The 23,896-nt window shown below is 52.7% G+C and overlaps 1 protein-coding gene across 1 annotated transcript in view; it reads left to right on the top strand.

Annotated features, from left to right (window-relative positions):
* The first annotated feature begins 3,156 nt into the window (after positions 1-3,156).
* LOC146751598 (GPI-anchor transamidase component GPAA1-like) overlaps positions 3,157-23,896 on the top strand; it is a 38,388-nt gene continuing 17,648 nt past the window's right edge. Inside the window, exons 1-3 of the mRNA XM_085533976.1 lie at positions 3,157-3,280; positions 5,174-5,306; positions 12,354-12,527. Coding sequence (XP_085390102.1) covers positions 5,233-5,306; positions 12,354-12,527 — 248 coding nt within the window. The 5' untranslated portion in view covers positions 3,157-3,280; positions 5,174-5,232. The remainder of the gene's footprint in view (positions 3,281-5,173; positions 5,307-12,353; positions 12,528-23,896) is intronic.

The following is a 23,896-nucleotide window of genomic DNA, read 5'->3' as shown; positions in this document are numbered from 1 at the left end:
GGGACCTGGTGGGATTTAATGGGACCTGGTGGGATTCAATGGGATCTGGTGGGATTCAATGGGATTCAATGGGACCTGATGGGATTCAATGGGACCTGATGGGAGTCAATGGGACCTGGTGGGATTTAATGGGACCTGATGGGATTCAATGGGATCTGGTGGGATTCAATGGGATTCAATGGGACCTGATGGGAGTCAATGGGACCTGGTGGGAGTCATCCCACAGGTTGGATCGAGGACCCGATATAGGCCCGTCCCAACTCTATGACCCTGGAGGACCCTGTCAACACAATCATTTCCCCATCTCTATGATCCTGGAGGACCCTGTCAACACAATTACTTCCCCATCTCTATGATCCTGGAGGACCCTCTCAACCCAACCCATTCCTCATCTCTATGATCCTGGAGGACCTTTCCTATGCAAACCACTTTGTGACTCTATGATCCTGGAGGCCATGTTGGAAAGGTCCTGGAAGGTCAATAGAGAGGAAATGAAAGGTCCTGGAAGGTCAATAGAGAGGAAACGAAAGGTCCTGGAAGGTCAATAGAGGAAATGAAGGGTCCTGGAAGGTGAATAGAGAGTAAATGGGATTGAAAGGTCCTGGAAGGGCAATAAAGAGTAAATGAAGGGTCCTGGAAGGGCAATAGAGAGAAAATGGGGTTGTAAGGTCCTGGAAGGTCCATAGAGAGTAAATGAAGGGTCCTGGAAGGGCAATAGAGAGTAAATGGGGTTGTAAGGTCCTGGAAGGTCCATAGAGAGTAAATGAAGGGTCCTGGAAGGTCAATAGAGAGTAAATGAAGGGTCCTGGAAGGGCAATAGAGAGTAAATGGGGTTGAAGGTCCTGGAAGGTCAATAGAGAGAAAATGGGATTGAAAGGTCCTGGAAGGGAAATAGAGAGTAAATGAAGGGTCCTGGAAGGACAATAGAGAGAAAGTGAAAGGTCCTGGAAGGTGAATAGAGAGTAAATGAAGGGTCCTGGAAGGTCAATAGAGAGTAAATGGAATTGAAAGGTCCTGGAAGGTCAGTAGAGAGTAAATGAAAGGTCCTGGAAGGTCCATAGAGAGTAAATGGAATTGAAAGGTCCTGGAAGGTCAGTAGAGAGTAAATGAAAGGTCCTGGAAGGTGAATAGAGAGTAAATGGGGCTGTAAGGTCCTGGAAGGGCAATAGAGAGTAAATGAAGGGTCCTGGAAGGGCAATAGAGAGTAAATGGGGTTGAAGGTCCTGGAAGAACCATAGAGAGTAAATGAAGGGTCCTGGAAGGGCAATAGAGAGTAAATGAAAGGTCCTGGAAGGGCAATAGAGAATAAATGGGGTTGAAAGGTCCTGGAAGATCAATAGAGAGAAAATGAAAGGTCCTGGAAGGCCAATAGAGAGTAAATGAAGGGTCCTGGAAGGGCAATAGAGAGTAAATGGGGTTGAAGGTCCTGGAAGGTCCATAGAGAGTAAATGAAAGGTCCTATAAGGTCAATAAAGAGTAAATGAAGGGTCCTGGAAGGGCCATAGAGAGTAAATGGGGTTGTAAGGTCCTGGAAGGGCAATAGAGAGAAAATGAAAGGTCCTGGAAGATCAATAAAGAGTAAATGAAAGGTCCTGGAAGGTGAATAGAGAGTAAATGGGGCTGTAAGGTCCTGGAAGGGCAATAGAGAGTAAATGAAGGGTCCTGGAAGGGCAATAGAGAGTAAATGAAGGGTCCTGGAAGGGCAATAGAGAGTAAATGGGGTTGTAAGGTCCTGGAAGGGCAATAGAGAGTAAATGAAGGGTCCTGGAAGATCAATAAAGAGTAAATGAAGGGTCCGGGAAGGTGAATAGAGAGTAAATGGGGTTGTAAGATCCTGGAAGGTGAATAGAGAGTAAATGGGGCTGAAGGTCCTGGAAGGTGAATAGAGAGTAAATGAAGGGTCCTGGAAGGTCAATAAAGAGTAAATGAAGGGTCCTGGAAGGTCCATAGAGAGTAAATGAAAGGTCCTGGAAGGTCAATAGAGAGTAAATGGGGTTGTAAGGTCCTGGAAGGGCAATAGAGAGTAAATGGGGTTGAAGGTCCTGGAAGGGCAATAGAGAGTAAATGAAAGGTCCTGGAAGGTCAGTAGAGAGAAATGAAAGGTCCTGGAAGGGCAATAGAGAATAAATGAAAGGTCCTGGAAGGGCCATAGAGAGTAAATGAAAGGTCCTGGAAGGTCAATAGAGAGTAAATGGGGTTGTAAGGTCCTGGAAGGGCAATAGAGAGTAAATGAAAGGTCCTGGAAGGGCAATAGAGAGTAAATGAAGGGTCCTGGAAGGGCAATAGAGAGTAAATGAAAGGTCCTGGAAGGGCAATAGAGAGTAAATGAAGGGTCCTGGAAGGTCAATAGAGAGTAAATGGGATTGAAGGTCCTGGAAGGGCAATAGAGAGTAAATGGGGCTGTAAGGTCCTGGAAGGGCCATAGAGAGTAAATGGGGTTGAAGGTCCTGGAAGGGCAATAGAGAGTAAATGAAAGGTCCTGGAAGGGCAATAGAGAGTAAATGGGGTTGTAAGGTCCTGGAAGGTGAATAGAGAGTAAATGAAAGGTCCTGGAAGGTCAATAAAGAGTAAATGAAGGGTCCTGGAAGGTGAATAGAGAGTAAATGGGGTTGTAAGGTCCTGGAAGGGCAATAGAGAGTAAATGAAGGGTCCGGGAAGGTGAATAGAGAGTAAATGGGGTTGTAAGGTCCTGGAAGGGCAATAGAGAGTAAATGAAGGGTCCTGGAAGGTCAATAGAGAGTAAATGGGGTTGAAGGTCCTGGAAGGTGAATAGAGAGAAAATGGGGTTGAAAGGTCCAGGAAGGGCAATAGAGAGTAAATGAAAGGTCCTGGAAGGGCCATAGAGAGTAAATGAAGGGCCCTGGAAGGTCAATAGAGAGTAAATGGGGTTGTAAGATCCTGGAAGGTCAATAGAGAGTAAATGGGATTGAAGGTCCTGGAAGGGCAATAGAGAGTAAATGGGGCTGTAAGGTCCTGGAAGGTCAATAGAGAGTAAATGGGGCTGTAAGGTCCTGGAAGGTCAATAGAGAGTAAATGGGGCTGTAAGGTCCTGGAAGGTCAATAAAGAGTAAATGGGGCTGTAAGGTCCTGGAAGGTCAATAGAGAGTAAATGGGGCTGGAAGGTCCTGGAAGGTCCATAAAGTCTCGCGATCGCGGCTCCATTCCCAGCCCCTCCCCCACATCCGCTCCGTACCGGAAGTCCCGCCCCATGCGCATGCGCAGAGGGTTCCGAGGCGCTCCGCACGGACAGAGCGGTTCCGGGGGGCGGCGGTGGGAGCGGGTATGGGGGATATATGGGGTCTATGGGGTCTATGGGGGATATATGGGGTCTGTATGGGGTCTATGGGGGATGTATGGGGTCTATGGGGGATATATGGGGTCTGTATGGGGTCTATGGGGGATGTATGGGGTCTATGGGGGATATATGGGGTCTATGGGGTCTGTATGGGGTCTGTATGGGGGATATATGGGGGATATGGGGGATATATGGGGTCTGTATGGGGTCTATGGGGGATGTATGGGGTCTATGGGGGATATATGGGGTCTATGGGGGATATATGGGGTCTATGGGGGATATATGGGGTCTATGGGGGATATATGGGGTCTATGGGGGATATATGGGGTCTGTATGGGGTCTATGGGGCATATATGGGGTCTATGGGGGATATAGGGTCTGTATGGGGGATATATGGGGTCTGTATGGGGTCTATGGGGGATATATGGGGTCTATGGGGGATATATGGGGTCTGTATTGGGTCTATGGGGGATATATGGGGTCTATGGGGGATATATGGGGTCTATGGGGGATATATGGAATCTATGGGGTCTGTATGGGGGATATATGGGGTCTGTATGGGGTCTGTATGGGGTCTATGGGGGATATATGGGGTCTATGGGGTCTGTATGGGGGATATATGGGGTCTGTATGGGGTCTATGGGGTCTGTATGGGGGATATATGGGGTCTGTATGGGGTCTATGGGGTCTGTATGGGGTCTATGGGGGATATGGGGGATATATGGGGTCTATGGGGGATATATGGGGTCTGTATGGGGTCTATGGGGGATATGGGGGATATATGGGGTCTATGGGGGATATATGGGGTCTATGGGGTCTATGGGGGATATATGGGGTCTGTATGGGGTCTGTATGGGGGATATATGGGGTCTATGGGGTCTATGGGGGATATATGGGGTCTATGGGGTCTGTATGGGGGATATATGGGGTCTATGGGGGATATATGGGGTCTATGGGGTCTGTATGGGGGATATATGGGGTCTATGGGGTCTGTATGGGGGATATATGGGGTCTATGGGGTCTGTGGGGTCTATGGGGGATATGGGGTCTGTGGGGTCTGTATGGGGTCTGTGGGGTCTGTATGGGGTCTATGGGGTCTGTATGGGGTCTATGGGGTCTGTATGGGGGATATGGGGTCTATGGGGTCTGTATGGGGTCTGTGGGATCTGTATGGGGTCTATGGGGTCTGTATGGGGGATATATGGGGTCTGTATGGGGGATATGGGGTCTATGGGGTCTGTATGGGGTCTGTGGGGTCTATGCGGGATATGTGGTCTGTATGGGGTCTATGGGGTTTGTATGGGGTCTGTGGGGTCTATGGGGTGGGCATGGGGTCTGTGGGATATATGGGGCGGGTATGGGGTCAGTGGGGGACATGTGGGGCAGGTATGGGGTCTGTGTGGGGTGGCTATGGAGTCTGTGTTGGACTTAAGGGGCGGGTATGGGGTCTGTATGGGGCGGGTATGGGGTCTGTATAAGACTTATGGGGTAGGTATGGGGTCTGTGGGGAACATGGGGCAGGGATGGTGTCTTTATGGGACATATGGGGTGGGCATGGGGTCTGTGTGGGATATATGGGGCAGGTATGGGGTCAGTGAGGGGCATATAGGGTGGGAATGGGGTCTGTGGGGTGGTTATGGGGTCTGTGGGGCAGGAATGGGGTCTGTGGGGTGGTTATGGGGTCTGTGGGGTGGTTATGGGGTCTGTGGGGCAGGAATGGGGTCTGTGGGGCAGGAATGGGGTCTGTGGGGTGGTTATGGGGTCTGTGGGGTGGTTATGGGGCCTGTGGGGTGGTTATGGGGCCTGTGGGGTGGTTGTGGGGTCTGTGGGTGTGGGGCAGGTCTCACTTATGGGGCACTGAACTCCGTCTCCGCTCAGCTGTGGGGCAGAGGGGTTCCCTGTGGGGCTGAGTGTTGCCGTGCCCCATAAGTGCCGCTATGGGGCTGCTGTCGGACCCGCAGTGTCGCCGTGTGCTGTCCCACATCCTACAGCGCTTCAATGTGCCCCTATGGTGCGTCACCACCCCATATGGCCCCATATGCTCCCGCTCATCCCCATATGACCCCATATGCCCACCCCACACCACCCCATAAGCACCCGTGGACCCCATAATCCCACCCCATAACCCCCCTATACCCCATTACCCCCCTATACCCCATAACCCCCCTATACCCCATAATCCCCCTATACCCCATTACCCCCCTATACCCCATTACCCCCCTATACCCCATAACCCCGCTATACCCCATTACCCCCCCCATTACCCCATAATCCCCCTATACCCCATAATCCCCCTATACCCCATTACCCCCCTATACCCCATAATCCCCCTATACCCCATAATCCCCCTATACCCCATTACCCCCCTATACCCCATAATCCCCCTATACACCATAATCCCCCTATACCCCATTACCCCCCTATACCCCATTACCCCCCTATACCCCATAATCCCCCTATACCCCATAATCCCCCTATACCCCATTACCCCCCTATACCCCATTACCCCCCTATACCCCATAACCCCCCTATACCCCATTACCCCCCTATACCCCATTACCCCCCTATACCCCATTATCCCCCTATACCCCATAACCCCCCTATACCCCATAACCCCCCTATACCCCATAACCCCCCTATACCCCATAATCCCCCTATACCCCATTACCCCCCTATACCCCATTATCCCCCTATACCCCATAACCCCCCTATACCCCATAATCCCCCTATACCCCATTATCCCCCTATACCCCATTATCCCCCTATACCCCATAATCCCCCTATACCCCATTACCCCCCTATACCCCATAATCCCCCTATACCCCATAACCCCCCTATACCCCATAACCCCCCTATACCCCATAACCCCCCTATACCCCATAACCCCCCTATACCCCATTACCCCCCTATACCCCATTACCCCCCTATACCCCATTACCCCCCTATACCCCATAATCCCCCTATACCCCATTACCCCCCTATACCCCATTACCCCCCTATACCCCATTACCCCCCTATACCCCATTACCCCCCTATACCCCATAACCCCCCTATACCCCATTACCCCCCTATACCCCATAACCCCCCTATACCCCATTACCCCGCTATACCCCATTACCCCCCCCATTACCCCATAACCCCCCTATACCCCATAACCCCCCTATACCCCATTAGCCCCCTATACCCCATAATCCCCCTATACCCCATAACCCCCCTATACCCCATAACCCCCCTATACCCCATAACCCCCCTATACCCCATTACCCCGCTATACCCCATTAGCCCCCTATACCCCATTAGCCCCCTATACCCCATTACCACCCTATACCCCATTACCCCATTACCCCCCCCCATTACCCCATTACCCCCCCATTACCCCATTACCCCCCTATACCCCATAATCCCCCTATACCCCATTAGCCCCCTATACCCCATTACCCCGTTTTACCCTATTACCCCCCCCATACCCTATAACGCCCCTATACCGCATTACCCCCCCAATACCCATCCTCGACCCCATAACTGTCTCAATACCCCATAGCCCCCATAACCCCCCATACCTCATAACTCCCCCTATACCCTATAACCCCCCATATACTCCCCATATACCCCCTATAACCCCATATACCCCCTATAACCCCATATCCCCCCTTTAACCCCATATCCCCCCTATAACCCCATATCCCCCCTATAACCCCATATCCCCCCTATAACCCCATATCCCCTGTAACCCCATATACCCTATATCCCCCTATATCTCCCCATAGCGCCCTATGCGATGCAGTGGGTCTATGCTGCTTCCTGTCGCTCCCTGCCCTGTCCCTATAACCCCATATACCCTATAAGTGCCCTATATGACCCCATATACCCTATAACAGCCCTATATCTCCCCATAGCACCCTATGCTACGCAGTGGGTCTGTGCTGGTTCCTGTCCCTGCCGTCCCTGTCCCTATGACCCCATATCCCCCCCTATAACCCCATATCCCCCCTATAACCCCATATCCCCCCCTATAACCCCATATCCCCCCTGTAACCCCATATACCCCCTATAACCCCATATCCCCCCTATAACCCCATATACCCCATATAACCCTATATCTCCCCATAGCTCCCTATGTTACCTGGTTGGTCTGTGCTGGTTCCTGTCCCTGCCGTCGCTGTCCCCCCGCAGTTCTCTATCTGAGAACCCCATATCCCCCCTATAACCCCATATCCCCCTATAACCCCATATCCCCCTATAACCCCATATCCCCCTATAACCCCATATCCCCCCTATAACCCCATATCCCCCCTATAACCCCATATCCCCCCTATAACCCCATATCCCCCCTATTACCCCATATAACCCCATATCCCCCCTATAACCCCATATCCCCCCTATAACCCCATATTCCCTATAACCCCATATCCCCCCTATAACCCCATATCCCCCCTATAACCCCATATCCCCCTATAACCCCATATCCCCCCTATAACCCCATATTCCCTATAACCCCATATCCCCCCTATAACCCCATATTCCCTATAACCCCATATCCCCCCTATATCCCCATATCCCCCCTATAACCCCATGTACCCCCTATAACCCCATGTTCCCCCTATAACCCCATGTACCCCCTATAACCCCATATCCCCCCCTATAACCCCATATACCCCCTATAACCCCATATCCCCCCCTATAACCCCATATCCCCCCTATAACCCCATATCCCCCCTATAACCCCATATCCCCCCTATAACCACATATCCCCCCTATAACCACATATCCCCCCTATAACCCCATATCCCCCCTATAACCCCATATCCCCCTATAACCCCATATCCCCCCTATAACCCCATATCCCCCCTATAACCCCATATACCCCCTATAACCCCATATCCCCCCTATAACCCCATATCCCCTATATCTCCCATAGCTCCCTATGCTATTTGGTTGGTCTGTGCTGGTTCCTGTCGCTCCCTGCCCTGTCCCCCCGCAGTTCTCTATCTGAGAACCCCATATCCCCCCTATAACCCCATATCCCCCCTATAACCCCATATACCCCCTATAACCCCATATACCCTATAACAGCCCTATATCTCCCCATATAACCCTATATCTCCCATAGCTCCCTATGTTACCTGGTTGGTCTGTGCTGGTTCCTGTCCCTGCCGTCGCTGTCCCCCCGCAGTTCTCTATCTGAGAACCCCATATCCCCCCTATAACCCCATATCCCCCCTATAACCCCATATCCCCATATAACCCCATATCCCCCCTATAACCCCATATCCCCCCTATAACCCCATATCCCCCTATAACCCCATATCCCCCTATAACCACATATCCCCCCTATAACCCCATATCCCCCTATAACCCCATATCCCCCTATAACCACATATCCCCCCTATAACCCCATATCCCCCCTATAACCCCATATCCCCCCTATAACCCCATATCCCCCCTATAACCCCATATCCCCCCTATAACCCCATATCCCCATATAACCCCATATCCCCCCTATAACCCCATATCCCCCCTATAACCCCATATCCCCCTATAACCCCATATCCCCCTATAACCACATATCCCCCCTATAACCCCATATCCCCCTATAACCCCATATCCCCCTATAACCACATATCCCCCCTATAACCCCATATCCCCCCTATAACCCCATATCCCCCCTATAACCCCATATCCCCCCTATTACCCCATATAACCCCATATCCCCCCTATAACCCCATATCCCCCCTATAACCCCATATCCCCCCCATAACCCCATATCCCCCCTATAACCCCATATCCCCCCTATAACCCATATCCCCCCTATAACCCCATATCCCCCCTATAACCCCATATCCCCCCTATAACCCCATATTCCCTATAACCCCATATCCCCCCTATAACCCCATATCCCCCCTATAACCCCATATCCCCCTATAACCCCATATCCCCCCTATAACCCCATATTCCCTATAACCCCATATCCCCCCTATATCCCCATATCCCCCCTATAACCCCATGTACCCCCTATAACCCCATGTTCCCCCTATAACCCCATGTACCCCCTATAACCCCATATCCCCCCCTATAACCCCATATACCCCCTATAACCCCATATCCCCCCCTATAACCCCATATCCCCCCTATAACCCCATATCCCCCCTATAACCCCATATAACCCCATATACCCCATATCCCCCCTATAACCCCATATCCCCCCTATAACCCCATATCCCCCCTATAACCCCATATCCCCCTATAACCCCATATCCCCCCTATAACCCCATATCCCCCCTATAACCCCATATCCCCCCTATAACCCCATATAACCCCCTATAACCCCATATCCCCCCTATAACCCCATATCCCCCTATAACCCCATATCCCCCCTATAACCCCATATCCCCCCTATAACCCCATATCCCCCCTATAACCCCATATACCCCCTATAACCCCATATACCCTATAACAGCCCTATATCTCCCCATATAACCCTATATCTCCCCACAGCTCCCTATGTTATGCAGTGGGTCTGTGCTGGTTCCTGTCCCTGCCGTCCCTGTCCCCCCGCAGTTCTCTATCTGAGAACCCCATATCCCCCCTATAACCCCATATCCCCCCTATAACCCCATATACCCCATATAACCCCATATCCCCCCTATAACCCCATATCCCCCCTATAACCCCATATACCCCATATAACCCCATATCCCCCCTATAACCCCATATCCCCCTATAACCCCATATCCCCCCTATAACCCCATATCCCCTATATCTCCCATAGCTCCCTATGCTATTTGGTGGGTCTGTGCTGGTTCCTGTCCCTCCCCGCCCTGTCCCCCCGCAGTTCTCTATCTGAGAACCCCATATACCCCCTATAGCCCCATATACCCCCTATAACCCCATATACCCCATATAACCCCATATACCCCCTATAACCCCATATACCACCCATATACCCCCTATAACCCCATATACCTCCCCATATACCCCCTATAACCCCATATACCCTATATAACCCCATATAACCCCATATACCCCATATAACCCTATATCTCCCATAGCTCCCTATGTTACCTGGTTGGTCTGTGCTGGTTCCTGTCTCTCCCCACCCTGTCCCCCCGCAGTTCTCTATCTGAGAACCCCATATCCCCCCTATAACCCCATATCCCCCCTATAACCCCATATCCCCCCTATAACCCCATATACCCCCTATAACCCCATATACCCCCCCATATACCCCCTATAACCCCATATACCCCCCCATATACTCCCTATAACCCCATATACCCCCCCATATCCCCCCTATAACCCCATATCCCCCCATATAACCCCATATAACCCTATATCTCCCATAGCTCCCTATGCTATTTGGTGGGTCTGTGCTGGTTCCTGTCGCTCCCTGCCCTGTCCCCCCGCAGTTCTCTATCTGAGAACCCCATATACCCCATATAACCCCATATACCCCCTATAACCCCATATCCCCCCTATAACCCCATGTACCCCCTATAACCCCATATCCCCCCTATAACCCCATATCCCCCCCTATAACCCCATATCCCCCCTATAACCCCATATCCCCCCTATAACCCCATATCCCCCTATAACCCCATATCCCCCCTATAACCCCATATCCCCCATATCTCCCCATATACCCTATATAACCCTATATCTCCCCATAGCTCCCTATGTTATTTGGTGGGTCTGTGCTGGTTCCTGTCCCTCCCCGCCCTGTCCCCCCGCAGTTCTCTATCTGAGAACCCCATATCCCCCTATAACCCCATATCCCCCTATAACCCCATATCCCCCCTATAACCCCATATCCCCCCTATAACCCCATATCCCCCCTATATCTCCCCATAGCTCCCTATGTTACGCAGTGGGGCTGTGCTGGTTCCTGTCCCTCCCTGCCCTGTCCCCCCGCAGTTCTCTATCTGAGAACCCCATATCCCCCCTATAACCCCATATCCCCCCTATAACCCCATATCCCCCTATAACCCCATATACCCCCTATAACCCCATATACCCCCCCATATACCCCCTATAACCCCATATACCCCCCCATATACCCCCTATAACCCCATATACCCCCCCATATCCCCCCTATAACCCCATATACCCCCCCATATACCCCCTATAACCCCATATACCCCCCCATATACCCCCTATAACCCCATATACCCCCCCATATACCCCCTATAACCCCATATACCCCCCCATATACCCCCTATAACCCCATATACCCCCCCATATACCCCCTATAACCCCATATACCCCCCCATATACCCCCTATAACCCCATATACCCTATAACAGCCCTATATCTCCCCATATAACCCTATATCTCCCCATAGCTCCCTATGTTACCTGGTGGGTCTGTGCTGGTTCCTGTCCCTCCCCGCCCTGTCCCCCCGCAGTTCTCTATCTGAGAACCCCATATCCCCCCTATAACCCCATATCCCCCCTATAACCCCATATCCCCCCTATAACCCCATGTACCCCCTATAACCCCATATCTCCCCCTATAACCCCATATCCCCCCTATAACCCCATATCCCCCCTATAACCCCATATCCCCCCCTATAACCCCATATCCCCCCTGTAACCCCATATCCCCCCTATAACCCCATATCCCCCCTATAACCCCATATACCCTATATAACCCTATATCTCCCCTATAACCCCATATACCCCCCCATATCCCCCCTATAACCCCATATCCCCCATATCTCCCCATATACCCTATATAACCCTATATCTCCCCATAGCTCCCTATGCTATTTGGTGGGTCTGTGCTGGTTCCTGTCTCTCCCTGCCCTGTCCCCCCGCAGTTCTCTATCTGAGAACCCCATATACCCCCTATAACCCCATATCTCCCCTATAACCCCATATACCCTATATAACCCTATATCTCCCCATAGCTCCCTATGCTATTTGGTGGGTCTGTGCTGGTTCCTGTCTCTCCCTGCCCTGTCCCCCCGCAGTTCTCTATCTGAGAACCCCATATACCCCCTATAACCCCATATCCCCCCTATAACCCCATATACCCTATATAACCCTATATCTCCCCATAGCTCCCTATGTTATGCAGTGGGTCTGTGCTGGTTCCTGTCCCTCCCCGCCCTGTCCCCCCGCAGTTCTCTATCTGAGAACGCTTTGGGTTCCACGATGGTGGACGAGAAGTTCCAGCACGGGAACAACGCGGCCACGTACAGCAGAGAGTTCAGCAAGCACAGGCACAATGTGGGGTGAGATATAGGGGATATGGGGTGAGATATGGGGGGGATGTGGGGTCTATGGGGTGAGATATGGGGTATGTGGGGGGATATGGGGGATATGGGGTGAGATATGGGGTCTATGGGGGGATATGGGGTGAGATATGGGGTGTATGGGGTGAGATATGGGATATGGGGTGAGATATGGGGGGGATATGGGGTCTAGGGGGTCTAGGGGGTGAGATATGGGGGATATGGGGGGATATGGGGTCTATGGGGTGAGATATGGGGGATGTGGGGGGATATGGGGTGAGATATGGGGGATATGGGGGATATGGGGTGAGATATGGGGGATATGGGGTGAGATATGGGGGATATGGGGTCTATGGGGTGAGATATGGGGGATATGGGGGGATATGGGGTGAGATATGGGGTCTATGGGGGGATATGGGGTGAGATATGGGGTCTATGGGGTGAGATATGGGGGGGATATGGGGGATATGGGGTGAGATATGGGGTCTATGGGGGGATATGGGGTGAGATATGGGGTCTATGGGGTGAGATATGGGGGGGATATGGGGGATATGGGGTGAGATATGGGGTCTATGGGGATCTATGGGGTGAGATATGGGGAATATGGGGTCTATGGGGGTCTATGGGGTGAGATATGGGGTCTATGGGGTGAGATAGGGGGGATATGGGGTGAGATATGGGGGATATGGGGTCTATGGGGTGAGATATGGGGTCTATGGGGATCTATGGGGTGAGATATGGGGGATGTGGGGTCTATGGGGATCTATGGGGTGAGATATGGGGTCTGTGGGGTGAGATAGGGGGGATATGAGGTGAGATATGGGGGATATGGGGTGAGATATGGGGGATATGGGGTCTATGGGGTGAGATATGGGGGATATGGGGTGAGATATGGGGGATATGGGGTCTATGGGGTGAGATATGGGGGATATGGGGTGAGATATGGGGGATATGGGGTCTATGGGGTGAGATATGGGGGATATGGGGTGAGATATGGGGGATATGGGGTCTATGGGGTGAGATATGGGGGATATGGGGTGAGATATGGGGGATATGGGGTCTATGGGGGTCTATGGGGATCTATGGGGTGAGATATGAGGGATATGGGGTGGTAATGGGGGTCTATGGGGGTCTATGGGGTGGCAGCCAGTTCAGCAAGCACAGACACAGTGCGGGGTGAGATATGGGGGGATATGGGGGATATGGGGTGAGATATGGGGGATATGGGGGATGTGGGGGGATATGGGGTGAGATATGGGGGATATGGGGTCTATGGGGTGAGATATGGGGGATATGGGGTCTATGGGGTGAGATATGGTGGATATGGGGTCTATGGGGATCTATGGGGTGAGATATGGGGGATATGGGGTCTATGGGGTGAGATATGGGGGATATGGGGTGAGATATGGGGGATATGGGGTGGCAGCCAGTTAAGCAAGCACAGACACAGTGCGGGGTGAGATACATATGGGGTATGGGGGATATGGGGTGAGATATGGGATATGGGGTGAGATATGGGATATGGGGTGAGATATGGGGGATATGGGGTCTATGGGGATCTATGGGGTGAGATATGGGGGATATGGGGTGAGATATGGGGGATATGGGGTCTATGGGGATCTATGGGGTGAGATATGGGGGATATGGGGTCTATGGGGTGAGATATGGGGGGATATGGGGTGAGATATGGGGGATATGGGGATCTATGGGGTGAGATATGGGGGATGTGGGGGGATATGGGGTGAGATAGGGGGGATATGGGGTGAGATATGGGGGATATGGGGGGATATGGGGATCTATGGGGTGAGATATGGGGGATATGGGGGATATGAGGTGAGATATGGGGTGAGATATGGGGGATATGGGGGGATATGGGGATCTATGGGGTGTGATATGGGGGATATGGGGGGATATGGGGATCTATGGGGTGAGATATGGGGGATGTGGGGGGATATGGGGGCATATGGGGTGAGATATGGGGGATATGGGGTCTATGGGGATCTATGGGGTGAGATATGGGGGATATGGGGTCTATGGGGTCTATGGGGTGAGATATGGGGTCTATGGGGTAAGATATGGGGGATGTGGGGGATATGGGGATCTATGGGGTGAGATATGGGGGATATGGGGGATATGGGGATCTATGGGGTGAGATATGGGGATATGGGGGGATATGGGGATCTATGGGGTGAGATATGGGGGATAGGGGGGATATGGGGTGAGATAGGGGGGATATGGGGTGAGATATGGGGGGGATATGGGGTCTATGGGGTGAGATATGGAGTCTATGGGGATCTATGGGGTGAGATATGGGGGATATGGGGTGAGAGATAGGGGGGATATGGGGTGAGATATGGGGGGGATATGGGGTCTATGGGGTGAGATATGGGGTCTATGGGGATCTATGGGGTGAGATATGGGGGATATGGGGTGAGAGATAGGGGGGATATGGGGTGAGATATGGGGGGGATATGGGGTCTATGGGGTGAGATATGGGGTCTATGGGGATCTATGGGGTGAGATATGGGGGATATGGGGTGAGAGATAGGGGGGATATGGGGTGAGATATGGGGGGGATATGGGGTCTATGGGGTGAGATATGGGGTCTATGGGGATCTATGGGGTGAGATATGGGGGATATGGGGTCTATGGAGATCTATGGGGTGAGATATGGGGGATATGGGGGATATGGGGATCTATGGGGTGAGATATGGGGGATATAGGGGATATGGGGATCTATGGGGTGAGATATGGGGGATATAGGGGATATGGGGATCTATGGGGTGAGATATGGGGGATATGGGGGATATTTGAGATTCTATGGGGTGAGATATGGGGGATATGGGGGGATATGGGGATCTATGGGGTGAGATATGGGGGATATGGGGTGAGATAGGGGGGATATGGGGTGAGAGATAGGGGGGATATGGGGTGAGATATGGGGGGGATATGGGGTCTATGGGGATCTATGGGGTGAGATATGGGGGATATGGGGGATATGGGGATCTATGGGGTGAGATATGGGGTGAGATATGGGGGGGATATGGGGTCTATGGGGTGAGATATGGGGGATATGGGGTGAGATAGGGGGATATGGGGTGAGATATGGGGGGGATATGGGGTCTATGGGGTGAGATATGGGGTTTATGGGGATCTATGGGGTGAGATATGGGGTCTATGGGGTCTATGGGGGTCTATGGGGTGAGATATGGGGTCTATGGGGTGAGATAGGGGGGATATGGGTTGAGATATGGGGCATATGGGGTGAGATATGGGGGATATGGGGTCTATGGGGTGAGATATGGAGGATATGGGGTGAGATAGGGGGGATATGGGGTGAGATATGGGGGATTTGGGGTGAGATATGGGGGATATGGGGTGAGATATGGGGGATATGGGGTGAGATATGGGGGATATGGGGTCTATGGGGTGAGATATGGGGGATATGGGGTGAGATATGGGGGATATGGGGTCTATGGGGGTCTATGGGGATCTATGGGGTGAGATATGAGGGATATGGGGTGGTAATGGGGGTCTATGGGGGTCTATGGGGTGGCAGCCAGTTCAGCAAGCACAGACACAGTGCGGGGTGAGATATGGGGGGATATGGGGGATATGGGGTGAGATATGGGGGATATGGGGGATGTGGGGGGATATGGGGTGAGATATGGGGGATATGGGGTCTATGGGGTGAGATATGGTGGATATGGGGTCTATGGGGATCTATGGGGTGAGATATGGGGGATATGGGGTCTATGGGGTGAGATATGGGGGATATGGGGTTTATGGGGTGAGATATGGGGTCTATGGGGTGAGATATGGTGGATATGGGGTCTATGGGGATCTATGGGGTGAGATATGGGGGATATGGGGTCTATGGGGTGAGATATGGGGGATATGGGGTTTATGGGGTGAGATATGGGGTCTATGGGGTGAGATATGGGGTCTATGGGGTGAGATATGGGGTCTATGGGGTGAGATATGGGGGATATGGGGTCTATGGGGTGAGATATGGGGGATATGGGGTCTATGGGGTGAGATATGGGGGATATGGGGTGAGATATGGGGGATATGGGGTGGCAGCCAGTTAAGCAAGCACAGACACAGTGCGGGGTGAGATACATATGGGGTATGGGGGATATGGGGTGAGATATGGGATATGGGGTGAGATATGGGATATGGGGTGAGATATGTGGGATATGGGGTCTATGGGGATCTATGGGGTGAGATATGGGGGATATGGGGTCTATGGGGATCTATGGGGTGAGATATGGGGGATATGGGGTCTATGGGGTGAGATATGGGGGGATATGGGGTAAAATATGGGGGATATGGGGTCTATGGGGTGAGATATGGGGGATATGGGGGGATATGGGGTGAGATATGGGGGGATATGGGGTGAGATATGGGGGGATATGGGGTGAGATATGAGGGGATATGGGGTCTATGGGGTGATATGGGGTGAGATATGGGGGATATGGGGTGATATGGGGTGAGATATGGGGTCTATGGGGGGGTATGGGGGGATATGGGGTGAGATATGGGGTCTATGGGGTGAGATATGGGGTCTATGGGGTGAGATATGGGATATGGGGTGAGATATGGGGTGAGATATGGGATATGGGGTGAGATATGGGGTGAGATATGGGGGGGATATGGGGTCTATGGGGTCTATGGGGTGAGATATGGGGGATATGGGGGGATATGGGGTCTATGGGATGAGATATGGGGTCTATGGGGGGATATGGGGGGATATGGGGTGAGATATGGGGGATATGGGGTCTATGGGTTGAGATATGGGGGATATGGGGTGGCAGCCAGTTCAGCAAGCACAGGCACAATGCGGGGTGAGATACATATGGGGTCTATGGGATATGGGGTGAGATATGGGATATGGGGTCTATGGGGTGAGATATGGGGGGATATGGGGTGAGATATGGGGTATATGGGGTGAGATATGGGGTATATGGGGTGAGATATGGGGGGATGTGGGGGATATGGGGTGAGATATGGGGGATATGGGGTGAGATATGGGGTCTATGGGGTGGCAGCCAGTTCAGCAAGCACAGACAGGCTGCGGGGTGAGATACATATGGGGTATGGGATATGGGGTCTATGGGGTCTATGGGGTGAGATATGGGGTCTATGGGGTCTGTGGGGTGAGATATGGGGGGATATGGGGTCTATGGGATATGGGGGGATATGGGGTGAGATATGAGGGATATGGGGTGGCAGCCAGTTCAGCAAGAACAGACAGGCTGCAGGGTGAGATAGGGGGTATGGGGGATATGGGGGGATATAGGGGATATGGGGGTCTATGGGGTGAGATATGGGGTCTATGGGATGGTAGCCAGTTCAGCAAGCACAGACAGGCTGCAGGGTGAGATAGGGGGTATGGGGGATATGGGGGGATATGGGGTGAGATATGGGGGGTATGGGGTCTATGGGGTGAGATATGGGGTCTATGGGGTGGCAGCCAGTTCAGCAAGCACAGACAGGCTGCGGGGTGAGATACATATGGGGTATGGGGGATATGGGGGGATATGGGGTGAGATATGGGGGATATGGGGTGAGATATGGGGGATATGGGGTCTATGGGGTGAGATATGGGGTATATGGGGTGGCAGCCAGGTCAGCAAGCACAGACAGGCTGCGGGGTGAGGTACGTATGGGGTCTATGGGGGATATGGGGGGATATGGGGTGAGATATGGGGGATATGGGGTGAGATATGGGGGGATATGGGGGTCTATGGGGTGTTAATGGGGGTCTATGGGGGTCTATGGGGTGGCAGCCAGTTCAGCAAGCACAGACAGGCTGTGGGGTGAGATAGGGGGTATGGGGTATGGGGGTCTATGGGGTGAGATATGGGGGTCTATGGGGTGGCAGCCAGTTCAGCAAGCACAGACTGGCTGCGGGGTGAGATACATATGGGATATGGGGTGAGATATGGGGGATATGGGGTGTTAATAGGGGTCTATGGGCGTCTATGGGGTGAGATATGGGGTCTATGGTGGTCTGTGGGGTGAGATATGGGGGGATATGGGGTCTATGGGGGTCTATGGGGTGAGATATGGGGGGATATGGGGTCTATGGGGGTCTATGGGGTGAGATATGGGGGGATATGGGGTCTATGGTGGTCTATGGGGTGAGATATGGGGGTATATGGGGTCTATGGGGATCTATGGGGTGAGATATGGGGGTATATGGGGTCTATGGGGGTCTATGGGGTGAGATATGGGGGGATATGGGGTCTATGGGGTGGCAGCCATTTCAGCAAGCACAGACAGGCTGCGGGGTGAGATAGGGGGGATATGGGGTCTATAGGGTGAGATATGGGGTCTATGGGGTGAGATATGGGGGGATATGGGGTGGCTATGGGGGTCTGTGGGGGTCTATGAGGTGGCAGTGGGGGTCTATGGGGTGGTGATGGGGGTATGTGGGGGTCTATGGGGTGGCAATTGGGGTCTATGGGGTGGCAATGGGGGTCTATGGGGTGGCAGTGGGGGTCTATGGGGTGGCAATGGGGGTCTGTGGGGTGGCTATGGGGGTCTATGGGGTGGCAGTGGGGGTCTATGGGGTGGCAATGGGGGTCTGTGGAGTGGCTATGGGGGTCTATGGGGTGGCAGTGGGGGTCTGTGGGGTGGCTATGGGGGTCTATGGGGTGGCAGTGGGGGTCTGTGGGGTGGCTATGGGGGTCTATGGGGTGGCTGTGGGACTCCATGGGGTGGCTATGGGGGTCTATGCAAGTCTGTGGGGGTCTATGGGGTGGTGATGGTGTCTATGGGGTGGAAATGGGGGTCTATGGGGTGGCAATGCAGGTCTATGGGGGTCTATGGGGTGGCTATGGGGTAGCAGTGGGGGTCTGTGGGGGTCTATGGGGTGGCGATGGGGATCTGTGGGGGTCTATGGGGTGGTAATGGGGGTCTATGGGGTGGCAATGGGGTCTATGGGGTGGCAATGGGGGTCTATGGGGGTCTATGGGGAAGCAGTGGGGGTCTGTGGGGTGGCAGTGTGTTCAGCAAGCACAGACAGGCCGCGGGGTGAGATATGGGGTGGCTATGAGGGTCTATGGGGTAACAATGTGGGTTTATGGGGGTCTGTGGGTTGATAATAGGGGTCTATGGGGTGGCTATGGGGTGTCAATTGGGGTTCTATGGGGTGGCTATGGGGTCTATGGGGGTCTATGAGATGGCAATGGGGGTTCTATGGGGTGGCTATGGGATCTATGGGGGTCTACGAGGTGGCAATGGGGGTCTATGGGGTGGTGATGGGGGTCTGTGGGGGTCTATGAGGTGGCAGTGGGGGTCTATATGGGTCTATGTGGGTCCATGTGGGTTTATATGGGTCCGTGTGGGTCTATATGGATCTATGTGGGTCTATATGGGTCTGTATGGATCTGTGTGGGTCTATGTGGGTCTTTGTGGGTCTATATGTGTCTGTGTGGGTCTATATGGGTCCATGTGGGTCTATATGGGTATGTGTAGGTCCATGTGGGTCTATATGGGTCTGTGTGGGTCTGTGTGGGTCTGTGTGGGTCTATATGGGTCCGTGTGGGTCTATATGGGTCCATGTGGGTCCATGTGGGTCTATGTGGGTCTTTGTGGGTCTATATGGGTCCCTGTGGGTCCCTGTGGGTCCCTGTGGGTCTATGTGGGTCTATGTGGGTCTATGTGGGTCCATGTGGGTCTATATGGGTCTATGTGGGTCTATATGGGTCCATGTGGGTCTATGTGGGTCTGACCCCTTTATTGCCCCATAGCGGGATGCCGGTGCAGTGGTTGCAGCGCACCATGTGGGTCTATATGGGTCTATATGGGTCTATATGGGTCCATATGGGTCTATGTGGGTCCATGTGGGTCTCTATGGGTCTGACCCCTTTATTGCCCCATAGCGGGATGCCGGTGCAGTGGTTGCAGCGCACCATGTGGGTCTATGTGGGTCTATGTGGGTCTATATGGGTCTATATGGGTCTATGTGGGTCTATGTGGGTCTCTATGGGTCCATGTGGGTCTGACCCCTATGTTGCCCCATAGCGGGATGCCGGTGCAGTGGTTGCAGCGCACCATGTGGGTCTATGTGGGTCCATATGGGTCTATATGGGTCCATATGGGTCTGTATGGGTCCATATGGGTCTATATGGGTCTATGTGGGTCTGACCCCTATGTTGCCCCATAGCGGGATGCCGGTGCAGTGGTTGCAGCGCACCATGTGGGTCTATGTGGGTCCATGTGGGTCTATATGGGTCTGTGTGGGTCTATATGGGTCCATGTGGGTCTATGTGGGTCTATGTGGGTCCATGTGGGTCTATATGGGTCTATATGGGTCCATGTGGGTCCATGTGGGTCTCTATGGGTCTATGTGGGTCTGTGTGGGTCTATATGGGTCTATGTGGGTCCATGTGGGTCTCTATGGGTCCATGTGGGTCTGACCCCTATGTTGCCCCATAGCGGGATGCCGGTGCAGTGGTTGCAGCGCACCATGTGGGTCTATGTGGGTCTATGTGGGTCTATGTGGGTCTATATGGGTCTCTATGGGTCTATGTGGGTCTATATGGGTCTATGTGGGTCTATGTGGGTCTATATGGGTCTATATGGGTCTATGTGGGTCTCTATGGGTCTATGTGGGTCTATATGGGTCTCTATGGGTCTGACCCCTATGTTGCCCCATAGCGGGATGCCGGTGCAGTGGTTGCAGCGCACCATGTGGGTCTATGTGGGTCCATGTGGGTCTATATGGGTCTATATGGGTCCATGTGGGTCCATGTGGGTCTCTATGGGTCTATGTGGGTCTGTGTGGGTCTATATGGGTCTATGTGGGTCCATGTGGGTCTCTATGGGTCCATGTGGGTCTGACCCCTATGTTGCCCCATAGCGGGATGCCAGTGCAGTGGTTGCGGCGCACCATGTGGGTCTATGTGGGTCTATGTGGGTCTATATGGATCTATATGGGTCCATGTGGGTCCATGTGGGTCTGACCCCCTTATTGCCCCATAGCGGGATGCCGGTGCAGTGGTTGCAGCGCACCATGTGGGTCTGTGTGGGTCTATGTGGGTCTATATGGGTCTATATGGGTCTATATGGGTCTATGTGGGTCTATGTGGGTCTCTATGGGTCTATATGGGTCTATATGGGTCTATGTGGGTCTATGTGGGTCTATATGGGTCTATGTGGGTCTATGTGGGTCTATGTGGGTCTGACCCCTATGTTGCCCCATAGCGGGATGCCGGTGCAGTGGTTGCAGCACACCATGTGGGTCTATGTGGGTCTATGTGGGTCTATGTGGGTCTATATGGGTCTATGTGGGTCTATGTGGGTCCATGTGGGTCTCTATGGGTCCATGTGGGTCTGACCCCTTTATTGCCCCATAGCGGGATGCCAGTGCAGTGGTTGCAGCGCACCATGTGGGTCTGTGTGGGTCTATATGGGTCTATGTGGGTCTATATGGGTCTATGTGGGTCTATGTGGGTCTATATGGGTCCATGTGGGTCTATGTGGGTCTATATGGGTCTGTATGGATCTATGTGGGTCTATATTGGTCTGTGTGGGTCTATGTGGGTCTATGTGGGTCTATATGGGTCTATGTGGGTCTATGTGGGTCTATATGGGTCTATGTGGGTCTATATGGGTCTATGTGGGTCCATGTGGGTCTGACCCCTATGTTGCCCCATAGCGGGATGCCGGTGCAGTGGTTGCAGCGCACCATGTGGGTCTATATGGGTCTATATGGGTCTATATGGGTCTATATGGGTCTGTATGGGTCCATGTGGGTCTCTATGGGTCTGACCCCCTTATTGCCCCATAGCGGGATGCCGGTGCAGTGGTTGCAGCGCACCATGTGGGTCTATGTGGGTCTATATGGGTCTATATGGGTCCATATGGGTCTATGTGGGTCTATATGGGTCCATGTGGGACTATATGGGTCTGTATGGGTCTCTATGGGTCCATGTGGGTCTGACCCCTATGTTGCCCCATAGCGGGATGCCGGAGCAGTGGTTGCAGCGCACTGTGTGGGTCTATGTGGGTCTATATGGGTCTATGTGGGTCTATATGGGTCTATATGGGTCCATGTGGGTCTCTATGGGTCTGACCCCCTTATTGCCCCATAGCGGGATGCCGGTGCAGTGGTTGCAGCGCACCATGTGGGTCTATATGGGTCTGTATGGGTCTATATGGGTCTATGTGGGTCTATATGGGTCTATATGGGTCTGTATGGGTCCATGTGGGTCTCTATGGGTCTGACCCCTATGTTGCCCCATAGCGGGATGCCGGTGCAGTGGTTGCAGCGCACCATGTGGGTCTATGTGGGTCTATATGGGTCTATGTTGGTCTATATGGGTCTATGTGGGTCTATGTGGGTCTATATGGGTCTATGTGGGTCTCTATGGGTCCATGTGGGTCTGACCCCCTTATTGCCCCATAGCGGGATGCCGATGCAGTGGTTGCAGCGCACCATGTGGGTCTATGTGGGTCTATGTGGGTCTATGTGGGTCTATGTGGGTCTATGTGGGTCCATGTTGGTCTATATGGCTCTATATGGGTCTATATGGGTATGTGTGGGTCCATGTGGGTCTGTGTGGGTCTGTGTGGGTATATGTGGGTCCATGTTGGTCTATATGGGTCAATATGGGTCTATGTGGGTCTATGTGGGTCCCTGTGGGTCTATATGGGTCCATGTGGGTCTATGTGGGTCTGTGTGGGTCTATATGGGTCCATGTGGGTCTATGTGGGTCTATATGGGTCTGTATGGATCTATGTGGGTCTATATTGGTCTGTGTGGGTCTATGTGGGTCTATGTGGGTCTATATGGGTCTATGTGGGTCTATGTGGGTCTATATGGGTCTATGTGGGTCTCTATGGGTCCATGTGGGTCTGACCCCTATGTTGCCCCATAGCGGGATGCCAGTGCAGTGGTTGCAGCGCACCATGTGGGTCTATGTGGGTCTATGTGGGTCTATATGGGTCTATGTGGGTCTATATGGGTCTATATGGGTCCATATGGGTCTATGTGGGTCCATGTGGGTCTCTATGGGTCTGACCCCTATGTTGCCCCATAGCGGGATGCCGGTGCAGTGGTTGCAGCGCACCATGTGGGTCTATATGGGTCTATGTGGGTCTATATGGGTCCATGTGGGTCTATATGGGTCTATATGGGTCTATATGGGTCTGTGTGGGTCTATATGGGTCTATGTGGGTCTATGTGGGTCCATGTGGGTCTTTGTGGGTCTATATGGGTCCCTGTGGGTCCCTGTGGGTCCCTGTGGGTCTATGTGGGTCAATATGGGTCCCTGTGGGTCTATGTGGGTCTATGTGGGTCTATGTGGGTCTATATGGGTCTCTATGGGTCCATGTGGGTCTGACCCCTTTATTGC

Source organism: Coturnix japonica, unplaced genomic scaffold (assembly GCF_054131305.1).
Source record: "Coturnix japonica strain WE unplaced genomic scaffold, WE-NBRP24 Scf072, whole genome shotgun sequence".
Classification (NCBI taxonomy): Eukaryota; Metazoa; Chordata; class Aves; order Galliformes; family Phasianidae; genus Coturnix; species Coturnix japonica.
The sequence above is the reverse complement of the archived record's forward strand: the minus strand, read 5'-3'. Positions and strand labels throughout refer to the sequence as shown.